This window comes from Chionomys nivalis, chromosome 7, assembly GCF_950005125.1.
Source record: "Chionomys nivalis chromosome 7, mChiNiv1.1, whole genome shotgun sequence".
NCBI classification, from domain to species: domain Eukaryota; kingdom Metazoa; phylum Chordata; class Mammalia; order Rodentia; family Cricetidae; genus Chionomys; species Chionomys nivalis.
In genome coordinates, this window is record NC_080092.1 from 255,800 (window position 1) to 270,015 (window position 14,216).

Consider the following 14,216-nt stretch of genomic DNA (forward strand, 5'->3'; position numbering starts at 1 on the left):
AGGCTGCTGGCAACACTGTAAGGAACTGATTTGCACAGCAGGCAAGGATCTCAGAGGGAACAAGGTGCTTGAGGAAAGGGCTCAAGGGACTTATTCTTTTAGCAGCATGTTTCGCTTCAAAGTTCAGCTCACACTCTTCCCCTCCAGGCCCCTAGTAAGAATTCAACTAACACTAAGGATTCAAACTGGTTTCGTAAACCAGGTTCTGAGATTATTCTGGCCACATCAATCAGCACTGGTTACACTGTATTTACAGGATAAGACACAAAGATTCAAGAGAAAGAAGCCAGAGGGTTCCATCCACAGAAGCTACAGGGTGAAGTGAGAATGGAGGAGTTTTTACCCTCCCTTCTTCCTGACATTTTCAGGCAGATGTATCATGGTACTTTGGTTAAATTCACCCTAGTGCCCCTCCCTCCAACAGCCCCCCTTCTACTTTCCAGCCACACACACACACACACACACACACACACACACAGGAGTAGTATTCAGTAGGGAAAATGATTGGGGCTGGAGATCACCACATGAAGTGAAATAAGGCAAATTCAGAAGGTGGAAGCCACAAATGCTCTCTCCTCTGTAGCGTATCTGGGTATTCACAGCCTGTTTACCGAGCAGCTACCACACTCCACACTAGACGAAGAGCTGGGTGGGGCAAAGCAAGGAGTGGCTGTCACTGAAACCTTGCCTTCCTAGAGGAGCAGAGAGAATGGAGAAAGGGGGGCTGCTCCCTTGGACAGTTTGTGAGCGACACTGGGCTGAGCCTTCCTCCCGAACCATCTCTCCCCAGCCTGGCCCCATCCTACCTTGAGAGTCACGTGTCCCTCCACCTTGTCCATCTCAGCCAGCAGGGCTGACAACAGAGATGACTTCCCGCAGCCTACCTGGCCCACCACGGCCACAAGAGCTCCTTCAGGGATGGAGAAGTTGATGCTGCAAGGACACAATGAGGAGCCTGAATGGCACAGTGCCCTATGTTCTCCAGCTGTTGAGGGTGGCTGTGAGTCTGTGCCTGGAGACCTCCAAGACTGTGAGGCAAGGTGGACCATGGCCTGAGGGGTCCAATGTAAATGCATCATGAAGCCGGGCCAACACAGAGCCCAAGGGCTGTCGCTCAAGAGATGACGGAGGGCATTCACCTCTTGGTCAACAACACTGTTCCCAACAACAAACCCCCTTCAGTTGAACTCATTCTCAGGCACCTGGGACTGGCTGAGAAAATCCAGAGGACAGAATACCAGGGTGACAGGCCAGCCTGGAAGAAGGTTCAGGACACTAAGGGGCTGAACTCCCACAACCCAGGAGGCAGATCTCTACAAGTCTGAGGCCAGTCTGGTTCTAAGTTAGTGAAGACTACATAGTGAGGCTCTGCCTAAAAGCAAGTGCAGAAACATGAGCTATAAATTCTACAGCTAGACTAGCTTGTCACCATGCATGACACCGACAGCTCGGCACCCTGGCCTCCATGCTCAGGTGGGGCACACAGGCATCCCAGGCCCCCAGGCAGAGGTCCTTCTGTTCCCTGGGCAATGGTTTGAAAGCCAGCAGACCACATGTATCAACTACTCAATTCTTTTGTGCAGGCGAACATGTGAGTGGGTCAGAGGGCAAGTCAGGTGTTTCTCGGGTGCATCCACCTTGCTGTTTAGAGACAGAGTCTCTCCTTGGCTATTGAGCCTGTTTTTGCCTCCCCAGCGCTGGGGGGACATGGGTGTCAGCCTGCTAAGCTTTTGTCACACGGGTTGAGGGCCACATTCATGTCTTTGCACACTGAGTCATCTCACGGCCCCTAGGCCACTCATGGCCATTGAGTCTTTTGTGCTGCACTGAGGGGCAGGGTCATGGGACCACCCTGTGCAGGGCACCCAGGGAGGCAGCTTCTCCCTTCTTCCAAGGGAGACCAGGATATTCTTACAAGCTAAGGGAAGGCAAAGGTTAAACAGAAAAGGTTGGGGATTCAAAGTGGCAGGTGAAAGGACCAGGGACCCTGAGTGCCAGGATGTGGGAAGCGCAGTACAGGCACGGGAATCAGGCAGGATTTAAGTCAGTCCTAAGGAGGACCTTACACCCTGAGTAGTTAGTAGAAGGGAGAGGAAGTTTCTGTCTCTGAAGAGTCTGCTCTGTGATTGATAAAATACAGCAGGCAAACTGCCATGTCGGAAAAGAATTGTTCAGGGCACAAAGGACAAAAATGGCTCATAAAAAGTCCCCTTGGCCTTGTATTTTGGATTCCTTAAGGAGATTAGATCACTAAGCAAGCACAGTCACAGTGAATGAGAGGCACAAAAGAGGTGTCCAGGGAATAGAGACAGGGCAGGTATGCTATGGACAGATAAGGGCATTGCTAAGACAAGAACGCTTCAACGGGACCCGGCCTGGACACCAGAATACCCTGTGCCTCCATGCACTGTCACTGGGCCAATAGGAGGTATGCAGGAAGTCTGAGCATGGAGCAACTCAGATGAACAGCAGAGTTCTGCAGAGTTCTGCCGGCCCCTGAGACCTTCTCAATTCTCCAAATCCCAATTCCCCTTGTGGCCCAGAAGCATGACTTCCTGTCACAGTCAGAAGGGACACCTATATCAAGAACCTTCTGAGTTGTTCCTCACAACAGCCCAAGCAGTTGTAATTGAACCCTTTTCCAGATGGGTAAACTGAGGTGGGGAACATTGAGAGCTCCAATGTCAGTGTGTCTGCCTCCCAGGCTTACCCATTCAGTGTGGGAGAGTCACCCCTAGCCCATGTGAACGTTCCATTCTTCACAGTGATGCTACTCATCCCCCCACCTAGAAAACATCAGAAACAACAATGTTAGGAATCCCACACGGCAACGGCACGCATGCAGGTGTCCTGCTCTGGTCTCCTGCAGAGGCTGAGGCTGAGGCCCCTCACTGGTTACTCAGTGCTTGAGGTCACCCTCCTTGACCTCAGACTGGAAGTGAAAGGGGAAAAGAGTTGAACCCTCTCCCCACCAAGGTAACTACCATCACACCCATCAACACACTCCAGGTCCTAGGCTGTCATTTAGTCTAAAGCTAGAGCCTTTACCCTGCAACTCTTGGATCCTGAGACAGCGTTGCTTTTTGCTCCCCTCCCTGAGCCATTCCACCCTGCCCACCTCCCAGAAGGTCAATCTTTCTACAACTTCGGGGACAATCAACTGAAAAAAGAATCTAGGGGAAGCCTGCTAGGGAACAGGAAGATGGGGAAAGAGGACTTGTACAATGCCGACACTATAAGGTTCGGATTCTTGAGGGTTCCATTGACTTGCCTCCCCTTGTTTTCCTTTTACTTCTGTCTTTTTTTTTTAAGTCCCTGAATTAACAGCCACCTTTAAAGTTGCCAGAAACACTTCTGGGTAAGTGCCATAGACAAAGCCCCTGGTAAGAGGAGGTTGTTAGTTAAACTACCTGCAGCTCCCCAAGAGGTGGGAGCTGCACCCTCAGAAAAGAGGAAGTAGGCTGTGCCTCTCCAAGAACCAACCTGAGCTTTTGTGGGGCAGACAGACAAGGCTGCACGGTGATTGACACCCAGAAGCAGGACTGGTCCTGACTCAGTGGCACTTGCAGAGAACTGTGTACAGCTTGGCTGTAGGAGCTCTGATGGCTGTCTTGGCTTGGGAGTCCACAGTGTTCCCACACCCAAAGAGCCTCAGGACAGCAGAAAACTGAGCAGCAGAGTTCCAGCACCTGCCTGGACTATAGTTCTCAAAAAGGGACAAGGAGATACGTGGCAACGCCTGGAGACAATTTTGCCTGTCACACTGGGATAACTGCTATGATATGTGGTAGGGAGATGTCAGGGACACTACTCAGCACCCACAGGCTGTCCTCAACAGGAACTGTGAGCCTCAAGCACCCACTGATAACCTTCACAAGACAGCAGTCACCAGTGATATCCTGCAATCGCCCACTAGGCTCCTGGCACTACACACACCTCACCATCGATGGCCAGACACTGTCTTCAATCCTCTTTACTGGGCTCTGAGTCAGAGGGTGTAAGTTTGAACCCCAGTGTTACCACTTCCCAGCTGGACAGTCTCTCTGAGCCTGCTGGTGGCACCACCCTGGACCACTGCAGTAGTGGGCACAGGCACAAACCGGCCTGAGAACAAAGGCTGAGAGGAGAGCAGGTACTCAGGAAATCTCAGCCCCAAACTTACCTGCTGGGTGCCCAGGCAAGTTTGCTGATTCTGGCTCCTACTCTAAGGCTCTACGTGTTCAAACTATATAAACACACCAAAAAAGGTTCACCACTGCTGGAGCCACCAGCAGTGACTGCAAAGATCCCAGCTCAGGGGCCAGCCAGAAAAATCAACTAGTCTATGAAATAAATCCAGTGGTAAAAATCCATAAGATACCTGGCTGAGCCTAATGGCATAGTCTTGTATACCTAGCTATTCAGGAGGCTAAAGATCAAATATTTGGCCAGTCTAGGCAACTTAAACCCTGTCTCAGAAAGTAAAAAGTAGACAGAGGCTCAATAGTAGAGCACTTGCCTAGCTATGTGTGAATCCTGTGTTTAATCCCTAGCAATAAATGAATCAATCAATTAAAAACATCCAATGAAAGATCCAATGAGGAAAACGAAGTTCTAAATGCACAGACACAGGCAGAAGCAGAAACTGGGCTACTCCTCACCCAAGACAGAACCAATGCCCAGGTTGAAAAGCCCAAAGTTCTCAATCAGAGTGAAGGAGGGCAGGGACAAGAAAACAGCAAAGCCTCTTCCTGTTCCCTCTGCCGAGGCCTAGCCCAGGGTCTTACAGGCAGAGCCAGGTCCTGGAGGGGCCAGGATAAGGACTCAAAGTGGGTAGAGGAAAGGCACCCACCATCCTTGATGGGACACCGCTCGATGCTGTCTGGTTCCAGCTCCTCGTGAGACAGAAAGATCCTGAGACGTTTGAGGGAGACGCTGGCCTGGAGAAGCAAGCACAGGGTGTGTCACCCTAACACCATCCAGACCACCTGCCAGCCTGCACCTGGTGCCCACAGAAATCAGTATAAGAAGGGCATACTGCCTCATGCAGGGGAACTTGGGAAGGAAGAACCTCAACACTGGAAGTTTGACTGCAACAAATTACTGAGTTCTGGGACCTAATTATGGACAGACAACATGTGATGCAGTGCATATGGGCAAAGGGTGTGAGTTTGCTAAAAAAATCCTTCAGTTCAGGCCGAGCGGTGGTGGTGCAAAGCTTTAATCCCAGCACTGGGGAGGCAGAGGCAGGCAGATCTCTGTGAGTTCAAGGCCAGGCTGATCTATAGAGTTAGTTCCAGGACAGCAAGGCTCTTACACAGAGAAATCGTGTCTCAAAAAAAAAAAAAGAAAAAGAAATCCTTCAATTCAGAAGAGGGACAGATGGAAACAGAAAGAGGGAACGGGAGAGACGTCCTCAGAGTTTCCAAAGAGTGAATCAGGTCCCAAAAGCAGAATATGAAATTGAAGAAGCAGGCTAAGACCTGTGTTTTTTAAATACCAGCTAAAAGAGGCCATAGGAACACAGAATATTCCAGAAAGATTCTCTGAGATTAAAAGGTAAATCTTCAGGTAAAAATCCGTACCTCCTAATCCCAGAACTTCTGAGGCCAAGATGTAAAGAATATGAATTCCAAGCCAGCCTGGGCTAGAGTTGAACTCTAGGCCAACCTAGGCTACAAAGCCAGGCATTCTGTGTTTCTTTCTCAGGGTAGAATCAAATGACTCCTTACTGCTGAGAGAGGAGCTGTGTGGGACCAGAAAGTGGATCCATGCACAAGTCCCACTGGGCCCTCCACGACACAGCAACATGAGCTACTTGAAAAGGCTACTCAGCCAATCAGGGGACAGTTTGGGTCCAAGTGACACTGAGGAATCTGTGTGTACCATGGCCCAGAGTCTCCATTCTCCCTCCTGGCTCCCTGTCACCCACACACCTGCACAATGCTGCTGATGACCATGGGCAGGATGTTGAGTGGGAAGCGCAAGATATTGAACAGGGCTAGGGACACGAAGGCTTTCTTTGCATCTAGGATGTTGTTCTCATCTACTGTCACATAGACAGCGAAGGTCGACAGAGCCACCTGCAAACAGAGCAAAGCATTGAATGAAGAAGTCATGGCTGCACCACCCCCAGAAGGAAGGGGAATTCAGTCAAGTCACACCTCTCCTCGGGGCTTAAAATGTAAAAAGCCCAAGAAGGGTGCAAAGGGGCAGGTGCAGAGGCAGCATTCCTGAATCATAAAGAATGAACCAGAGCCGGGCAGCAGTGGCGCACGCCTTTAATCCCAGCACTCGGGAGGCAGAGGCAGGCAGATTTCTGTGAGTCTGAAGCCAGCCTGGTCTACAGAGCTAGTTCCAGGACAGGCTCCAAAGCCACAGAGAAACCCTGTCTCACACACACACACAAACACACACACACACACACACACACACACAAAGAATGAACCAGAAGGATGGATAATCAGGAGCCAAACACCTGGTCACTGTGGTTAAGTATTCCTGGCATGCAGGTGGCCCTGGAGTCCACTCCTAACAGCACAAAAATGCAGCTCAGTTAGTAAAGAGCACTCGTGGCATGCATGAAGCTCTGAGCTCATTCCAGCACTGCATGAATCAACTAGAATGGAACATATCTGCAATCCCAACACGGGAGAGGAGCCAGGAGTGAAGCTTGATTAATAAAAACTCAGAGACAGAAATTGGGGCTCACCTTGAAGATCAGAAAAGCAAAACAGCCACTGGAGGATCAGAAACATAAGGTATCCCCAGCTACAGAGGGAGTTCAAGGCCAGTCTGGGTTATAACAGACCCAGTTTCAAAAACAACAAAAGTCAGAAGTCCCAGCAGTGAGGATGGAGTTTGACAGACTGGTCACACTCCAAGGACAGTCTTTTGGTAGTTAACTTCATTCTTTGTCTGGAGAAAGAAAAGTCCTGAACAATCCCAAAGGGTGACTTGGTTCAACAGGGAATAAGTACCTGATGAATATGAATCTGCATGTCCTGCCTTTGCTGCTCAGAAAGGAGACTCCCTGGAGCCATCTAATAGGTAGCCACAGGGTCCCTTGGGGTGGGGGTGGGGGTCCTCGAGGACATAACTACCAAAAGGCATTTCGGAAAAGCATATATATGGCAGATATATATGCTGGACATAACCTGAGCAGGAGCAGCCATGCACATCTACGTCATCTCAGTGCGTAGGTGTAATGGTCTGTCCTGTCCCTTTAAGAGACAAGCCCCACTCCCTCTCCACTGCCTAGGTGTAATGGTCTGTCCTGTCCCTTTAAGAGACAAGCCCCACTCACTTCCTCTCCAATGCCTAGGTGTAATGGTCTGTCCTGTCCCTTTAAGAGACAAGCCCCACTCACTTCCTCTCCACTGCAGAGGCAGGCAGATCTTCCTTCTGTTTCAGGCCTGAGCTCTCTTCCTTTCCCTCTCTCCTAAAGAGGTGGTTGCTGCCGTGGCTCCTCTCCTCCCACTCTCTGGTTCTCGTTCTCTCTCTCTCTCTCCCCTCCCTTCTCCCCTTTCCCCTTCCATAACCCACTAAATAAATATTCCACCTCTCTCTGCTATCGGTCTGTCTCTCACACGCCGGGACTGTGGCTCCTCCTCACAAGACTGGCTGCCCCATGGAGGTTTCTCATCTCCATGCCTAGGACCCGCTGGCCCTCATGGTCTGCAGGCCACTTGGAGGCTCCCTTCTGGGACCCAGCTGCCTTCATGGCCTGCCATGGTCTCGAGACCTGCTACCCACCACCACTGGGGGAACTGCAGTGTGGTCTCACAGCCCGCTGCCCACTGCCACCACTTGGGGGCAGCACAGCATTTTTATTTAAACCATTACACTAGGAGCCAGTGGCACATGATACTAGACCCTATTCACCCAGAGCACATCAACTGTGTGGCCCAGTGTAGGCTCTGTTCCTCAGGTGGGCTGGCTGCCCAATATAAGACGTGGAGTTGACACACCTACAAGGAGCGCCAAGGCCAAGTGCTAGGTGCAAATCCTATAGGGTCACCTGGTTTATTGCACTTTACACTCTTGGCCAGGTCCCTTTGGCCATGTTCACAAGGACTCCATCCCTCCCAGTGAAGAACCAAAGTTCCTCCATTTGGACCTCCACCTCGACCTTGTATCTTGTGTAAGCTATTTCCTATAAAACATTCCAGTCCTCAGAAATGGCTGGGGCAAAAGTAACAGGGAAGTCGTCTGAAGAGTACAGATAACCGCAGAATGTCCCCACCTGAAGGTCAGCCAATAAGAAAACTTGTCAAGCAACAGGTGAGGTTTGAAAATAAAATCTGTGAAAAGCCCCTAGACACAGTCAATCAGGACTGAACCCCACACCCTGCTAACGTAACTTTTCTGGGTTTTAGCTTTAAATAATTCCCTCTAGAAGGGCGGGTACGTCCTCTTGCTGCAGTTCCTGCTGCTGCTGCTGCTGCTGGAAGTGGTGCACCAGTTGCTTTGATGAGGTCCCTGCTCGCTTGTATTGTGCACACAATAAAATTTGCTTTTGCATTTCACTGAATCAGTTTCCCTGGTGGTCTTTTGGGGTCCCCACACACTGGGCATAACGTCCAGAAGCTTGGGTCTGATGCAACCAGCAAAGAGACCTGCTTCCTGCTCTGCCTGTCAGCAGACACAGGGAAGAACTATCTGGGTTCTGTGGCCAAAAAGGAAGGCAGTGTTCCTAAAGCCACCAAATCGATCATGTGGGTGGTTCCAGATGGTAGCCCCTTCAGTACCCTGGATATACAAGCGAGCCTCAAAGATTACGTTTTAGATTTGAGACATATTATATGTTTTTAACCTTATTTTATTATATTTTTTAATGTTTTTGAGACGGGTTCCTCCTATGTAGTCCTAGCTGTCCTGGAACTCACTATATACAAGAAGCTAGTCTTAAATTCAGATATATATGCCTCTGCCTACTGAATGCTGCGATTAAAGGTGTGTGTCACTATGTCTGATTAAAATTTATTTTTTTAACTCACCCGTTAAAAACTGTACATAGAGGCTAGAGAGATGGCTCAGTGGTTAAAAGCACTGACTGCTCTTTCAGAGGACCCAGGTTCAGTCCCCAGTACCCTCATGCAGCTACCAATTGTCTGTAACTCCAAAATATGACACCCTCACACAGATATACATGCAGGCAAAATACCAATGCACATAAAATAATTTTTTAATTGTACATAATAATGAGGTGTCATGTGAAGCTTTGACACACGAACTCAGATCATGCATCCCTCAATCACTTCTCTCTCCACTGCAGGAAAAACATATTTTTTACTCTAGATTTTCCAGATGGACCAGACACTATTCTGTTGGTGCTGTGCTTCCATCTAATGGTAATTTAGCAATGACCCATCACCCTCTTCCCATCCCTCTCCCTCATGCAAATGTGTTTGCTCAAAATCCTCAAAAAATCCCACGAGACTAGAATATTACTCAGTCATAAAAAAAAAAGAATGGCATGCCTAAACATACTATTACATGAATGAAACTTAAAAATGTCACCCTGGTGACAGAAATGGAAAGTCACCTCATTTCTTATTCTGTTACACAAAATGCACCCAACAGACAACTCTCCAGAGGCAGGAAGCAGATTGAGGATTGCCAAAATTAGTGGGAATAAGGGATTGTGGGTAACTTGAAACAAGTATAAGGTCTCCTACTAGGTAATGAAAATGACTGCTGAGCTTGCTGCCTACTGGAGAAAGTGTGAAGCTATATGCTCTGACATGGGGGCATTTCTCAAATATGAAAAAACTTAAGAGGAACCAGTGAGAGAGCTCAGCAGATAAAGGCACTTGCCACCAAACCTGACAACCCAAGTTCCATCCCTGGAAAACACATAGTGGAAGGAGAGAACCTACTTCCACAGGTTGTCCTCTGACCTCTGCCTGTGCATATGTCCTCCATGGCCTGTGCAGTTGGCACATGTGCATATGCACACACACACTGTAATAGTAACAAAACTAAAGTCAAAGTCCTCTAGTGTAAAAGCCTGTCCTGGCCAGCCCCAGGACCCACTACATTGCAGATGTCATCCTCTATCACTGGTCTATCCATTCTTCCACTCATGTTTTCTCTCACTTCCTTTGTCAGACCCACAGTCCTATGCTCTACAGGAAGTGATGGTCCACACAAACAGCCATCATCTATTAACTGAACAACTAATAGGTTATGGATGCCACAGGCTGGGGACCAAGGCAGGCCTAGAAGCTCTGAGCATCAAGATCTAGGGATACACACGACTATCCAGGTTCTCTGGAGTGGTGTTTTGTGGTGTATAGTGGTTGAGACTGGCAGGCAGGTGGGACCAGGCCTGGACATTCCAACATTTAAAGTCAGATTTCTTTTTTTATACACTTTTTGTTGATATTTATTGAGTTCTACATATTTCTCTGCTCTCCTCCCTGTCTCTCCCCACCAACCCTCCCCCAAGGTCCCCATGCTCCCAATTTACTCAGGAGATCTTATCTTTTTCTACTCAAAATAATGTTTTCTAGCTCCATCCATTTGCCTGCAAAATTAAAAATGTCGGGTTTTTTTTTTCTGCTGTCTAGTACTCTATTGTGTAAATGCACCATATTTTCCTTATCCATTCTTCGATCAAGGGGCATTTAGGTTGTTTCCAGGTTCTGGCTATGACAAACAAAGCTGCTATGAACATAGTTGAGCACATGTCCCTGTGGCACGATTGAGCATCCTTTGGATATATACCCAAAAGTGGTATTACTGGGTCTTGAGGAAGGTTGTTTCCTAATTTTCTGAGAAATCGCCACACTGACATTCAAAGGGGTTATACCAGCTTGCATTCCCACCAGCAATACATAAGTGTTCCCTTTTCCCCACAACCTCTCCAGCATAAGTTGTCATCAGTGTTTTTGATCTTGGCCATTCTGACAGGTATAAGATAGAATTTCAGAGTTGTTTTGATTTGCATTTCTCTGATGACTAAGGATGTTGAACATTTCCTTAGAGTATCATTCAGCCATTTTAGATTCCTCTGTTGAGAGTTCTCTGTTTAGGTCTGTACTCCATTTTTTTTTATTGGATTATGTGATCTTTTGGTGTCCAATTTCTTGAGTTCTTTGTATATTTTGGAGATCAGACTTCTGTCTGATGTGGGGTTAGTGAAGATCTTTTCCCATTCTGTAGGCTGTTGTTTTGTCTTGTTGACCATGTCCTTTGCTTTACAGAAGCTTTTCAGTTTCAGGAGGTCCCATTTATTAATTGTTTCTCTCAGTGTCTGTGCTGCTGGGGTTATATTTAGGAAGTGATCTCTTGTGCCAATGAGTTCAAGTGTACTTCCCACTTTCTCTTCTATAAGGTTCAGTGTGGCTGGCTTTATGTTGAAATCTTTGATCCATTTAGACTTGAGTTTCGTGCATGGTCATAAATATGGGTCTATTTTCATTTTTCTACATGTTGATATCCAGTTATGCCAGCACCACCTGTTGAATATGCTTTCTTTTTTCTATTTGATATTTTTTGCTTTTTTTTTTTTTTTTTTTTGGTTTTTCGAGACAGGGTTTCTCTGTGGTTTTGGAGCCTGTCCTGGAACTAGCTCTTGTAGACCAGGCTAGTCTCGAACTCACAGAGATCCGCCTGCCTCTGCCTCCCAAGTGCTGGGATTAAAGGCGTGCGCCACCACCGCCCGGCTATTTTTTGTTTCTTTATCAAAGATCAGGTGTTCAAAGATGTGTGGATTGATATCCTGCTGGGAGCCGATTGAGTGGCTGCCATTACAAGATGGCGCTTGGCCCCTGCCTCGCTTGCTGGACAGCTCCATATTAGGCAATGCAATGGAACCGTGCCTCTCGTATGTGCAGTGACGATGATGTGCTTAGGGCCAATCCCGTGGCCAGGAGCATCGGTAGGCGCGCATCAGCCAATCCAGGCACGACTCGTTCCCTTACCCCCTATATAAGCAGCTGCCGTTTGGCGCTCGGGGCCCCTCGCTTCAGCTCTCCTTTCAACCAAGAGGCTCCAATAAAGCGTGATATGGGAAGAATCCTCGTCTGGTGGTCGTCCTTTCCTGCTGGTCAGGGAGTTCGCCGCAACTGGTGCCGGAAACCCGGGACGCTGGGACAAGCTTTGGTACCGAGTGAGGGGCCAAAGAGGATTCAGAACTCGACACGCGGAGCGGCGACGTCGGTGAGTCTCCCAGGTATGATGATTGCTGGGGTTGCACCTGAGGTGTTTTGCTTGATCTTTGTGGCCCTCATAATTGTTGTTTTTCTGTGCTGCTTTTGGTTGCACAGGGAAGGGAGGAGGGCACAGCAAGCACACCAGGACAGCCTATCAGAGTCGGATTCAAAAGGGGGGGACTTAGGCAGGTCTAGACAGAAAAGAATAAAGATAAAAAAGGATAGTAAAAAAGAAAAGGAAGCCGGGCGGTGGTGGCGCACGCCTTTAATCCCAGCACTTGGGAGGCAGAGGTAGGCGGATCTCTGTGAGTTCGAGACCAGCCTGGTCTACAAGAGCTAGAGAAACCCTGTCTCGAAAAACCAAAAAAAAAAAAAAAAAAAAAGAAAAGGATAACAAGATAAAGGGTATACCTAGAGAAGAAACTCAAGAGGACCCTCATCGGGAGGAAGGGGATAAAAAGCAGAAAAACCAGCTTTACCTACTCCTCACAGAGTTCACTGACTTAAATTTGTCGGACGATGAACTCAGCTCACAGGAAGAGGGGGAGCTAGAGGAGGAGGCTGCTAAGTATGAGGAAGAAAGGTATGAGCGGGACTATCACCGTCCCCCAGCCTATAACCCACCCCGTGCTCGCGCACCGATGGAGGGTGTGTCTCGCCCCTCGGCACCGCCATTAGGTGCACAAGCGGCTGAACCAGGAAGGGGTTGCCATTATATTAGCCAGAGCACTTGGGCACGCTTAGCCTCAGCATACCCGGTGATGGAGGATCCCGTCACCCATGTCAAGACACACTGCCTAGAGGCCTGGGCGGCTTGGGGCAAACCCACCCGCCTTAAAACTGACAATGGCCCTGCTTATTCCTCAAAAGGTTTCCGCGCCTTCTGTGCACAGCTTCAGGTGGAACATTCCACTGGCATACCCTACAATCCCCAAGGTCAGGGGATTGTGGAGAGGGCAAATAGAAGCCTTAAAGAACTCCTACAGAAACAGAAAGGGGAATAACGGAGATAGCTTCCCCCAGGAACAGAGTTGCACTGGCACTCTTTACTTTTAACTTTTTGATAGTTGACGGCCGGGGCAGGACAGCTGCTGATCGGCATGCTGCAATGACCCTTGATGATAAAGGAGAGGCTGTCATGTGGAAGGATGTGTTGGATAACAAATGGTATGGCCCGGATCCTGTCATCAGAAGATCCAGGGGAGCTATTTGTGTTTTCCCGCAGGGTCAAGAGGTGCCTCACTGGGTTCCGTGCCGATTGACAAGAACCATTAAGGATGATTCAATTGCTCCCCAGCCAATGGAGGAAGGCCATGATCCAGTCGAAGATGACGCTGCTGCTGTTCCTGATGATGGTGGCGATGACAATCCGGATTCGGGCGGAGCAGAGATGGGGAATACTGTCTGCCTTCCCTAAGCCGATTCCTGTTCGCCACAATGCCGTGGTTTTCCCCCGCTTTTTTATTACCAACAAGGATTTGGGCATCCCCATGTTACAGGCTTTTTGGTTCAATGGAACCTTCTTAAAATCTGCTAACGCCCTATAATAAATGGCTCCTCTGCAGGGTTAATGGCAGTTGCTCTGATCTCTCCCCTTTTTTACTTCAGGGAGGGCAGGCTGGACAGAGCAACTTTAGTTGTGCTACCAATACCACTAATAAGTGCAAAGTGAGTAATGGTACAGGCTATTCTGGGCCTCAATGGGCCCCCGCTAATTTCACTAGAGGCTGCAACAAAAGGTATTCGGATATAAGGATTGTTTTTTGCATGCTGCATGGGAGAATGTATAGTCTGCCTTTGGCTAATATGCCGCCTCCGAGCTCAAACATCTCGAGATAAGGTTGCGGTTCTACAAGCATTAGCCACTTTGGAGAATGGCGATTCACCCCAAGTATGGTTAAAAGGCCAGTAGGTTTGTTCCTTGCATAGCCTTTGCACTCTCAGGGAGAAATTCTCCATTGCACTGAGGAAGGTATGCATTTTTACTCTGAGTACTGCCTTTGCACCTCCCAGGAGTTTATTCCATTGCACGGGAGAAGGAGTACCAGGAGTTTTGGGCCTCCTTTGATCGGTCCT

General features: G+C 48.6%; 1 protein-coding gene across 2 annotated transcripts in view; it reads right to left on the minus strand.

The window, feature by feature from the left end:
- Positions 1-14,216, minus strand: part of Abcc1 (ATP binding cassette subfamily C member 1) — a 167,264-nt gene that overhangs the window by 31,008 nt on the left and 122,040 nt on the right. For both annotated transcript variants that reach the window (XM_057774073.1, XM_057774072.1), the window contains 4 exons: positions 5,916-6,062; positions 4,832-4,919; positions 2,711-2,786; positions 807-933 (listed from right to left, as the gene is read on the minus strand). In XM_057774073.1, the coding sequence (XP_057630056.1) occupies positions 807-933; positions 2,711-2,786; positions 4,832-4,919; positions 5,916-6,062 (438 nt within the window). The remainder of the gene's footprint in view (positions 1-806; positions 934-2,710; positions 2,787-4,831; positions 4,920-5,915; positions 6,063-14,216) is intronic.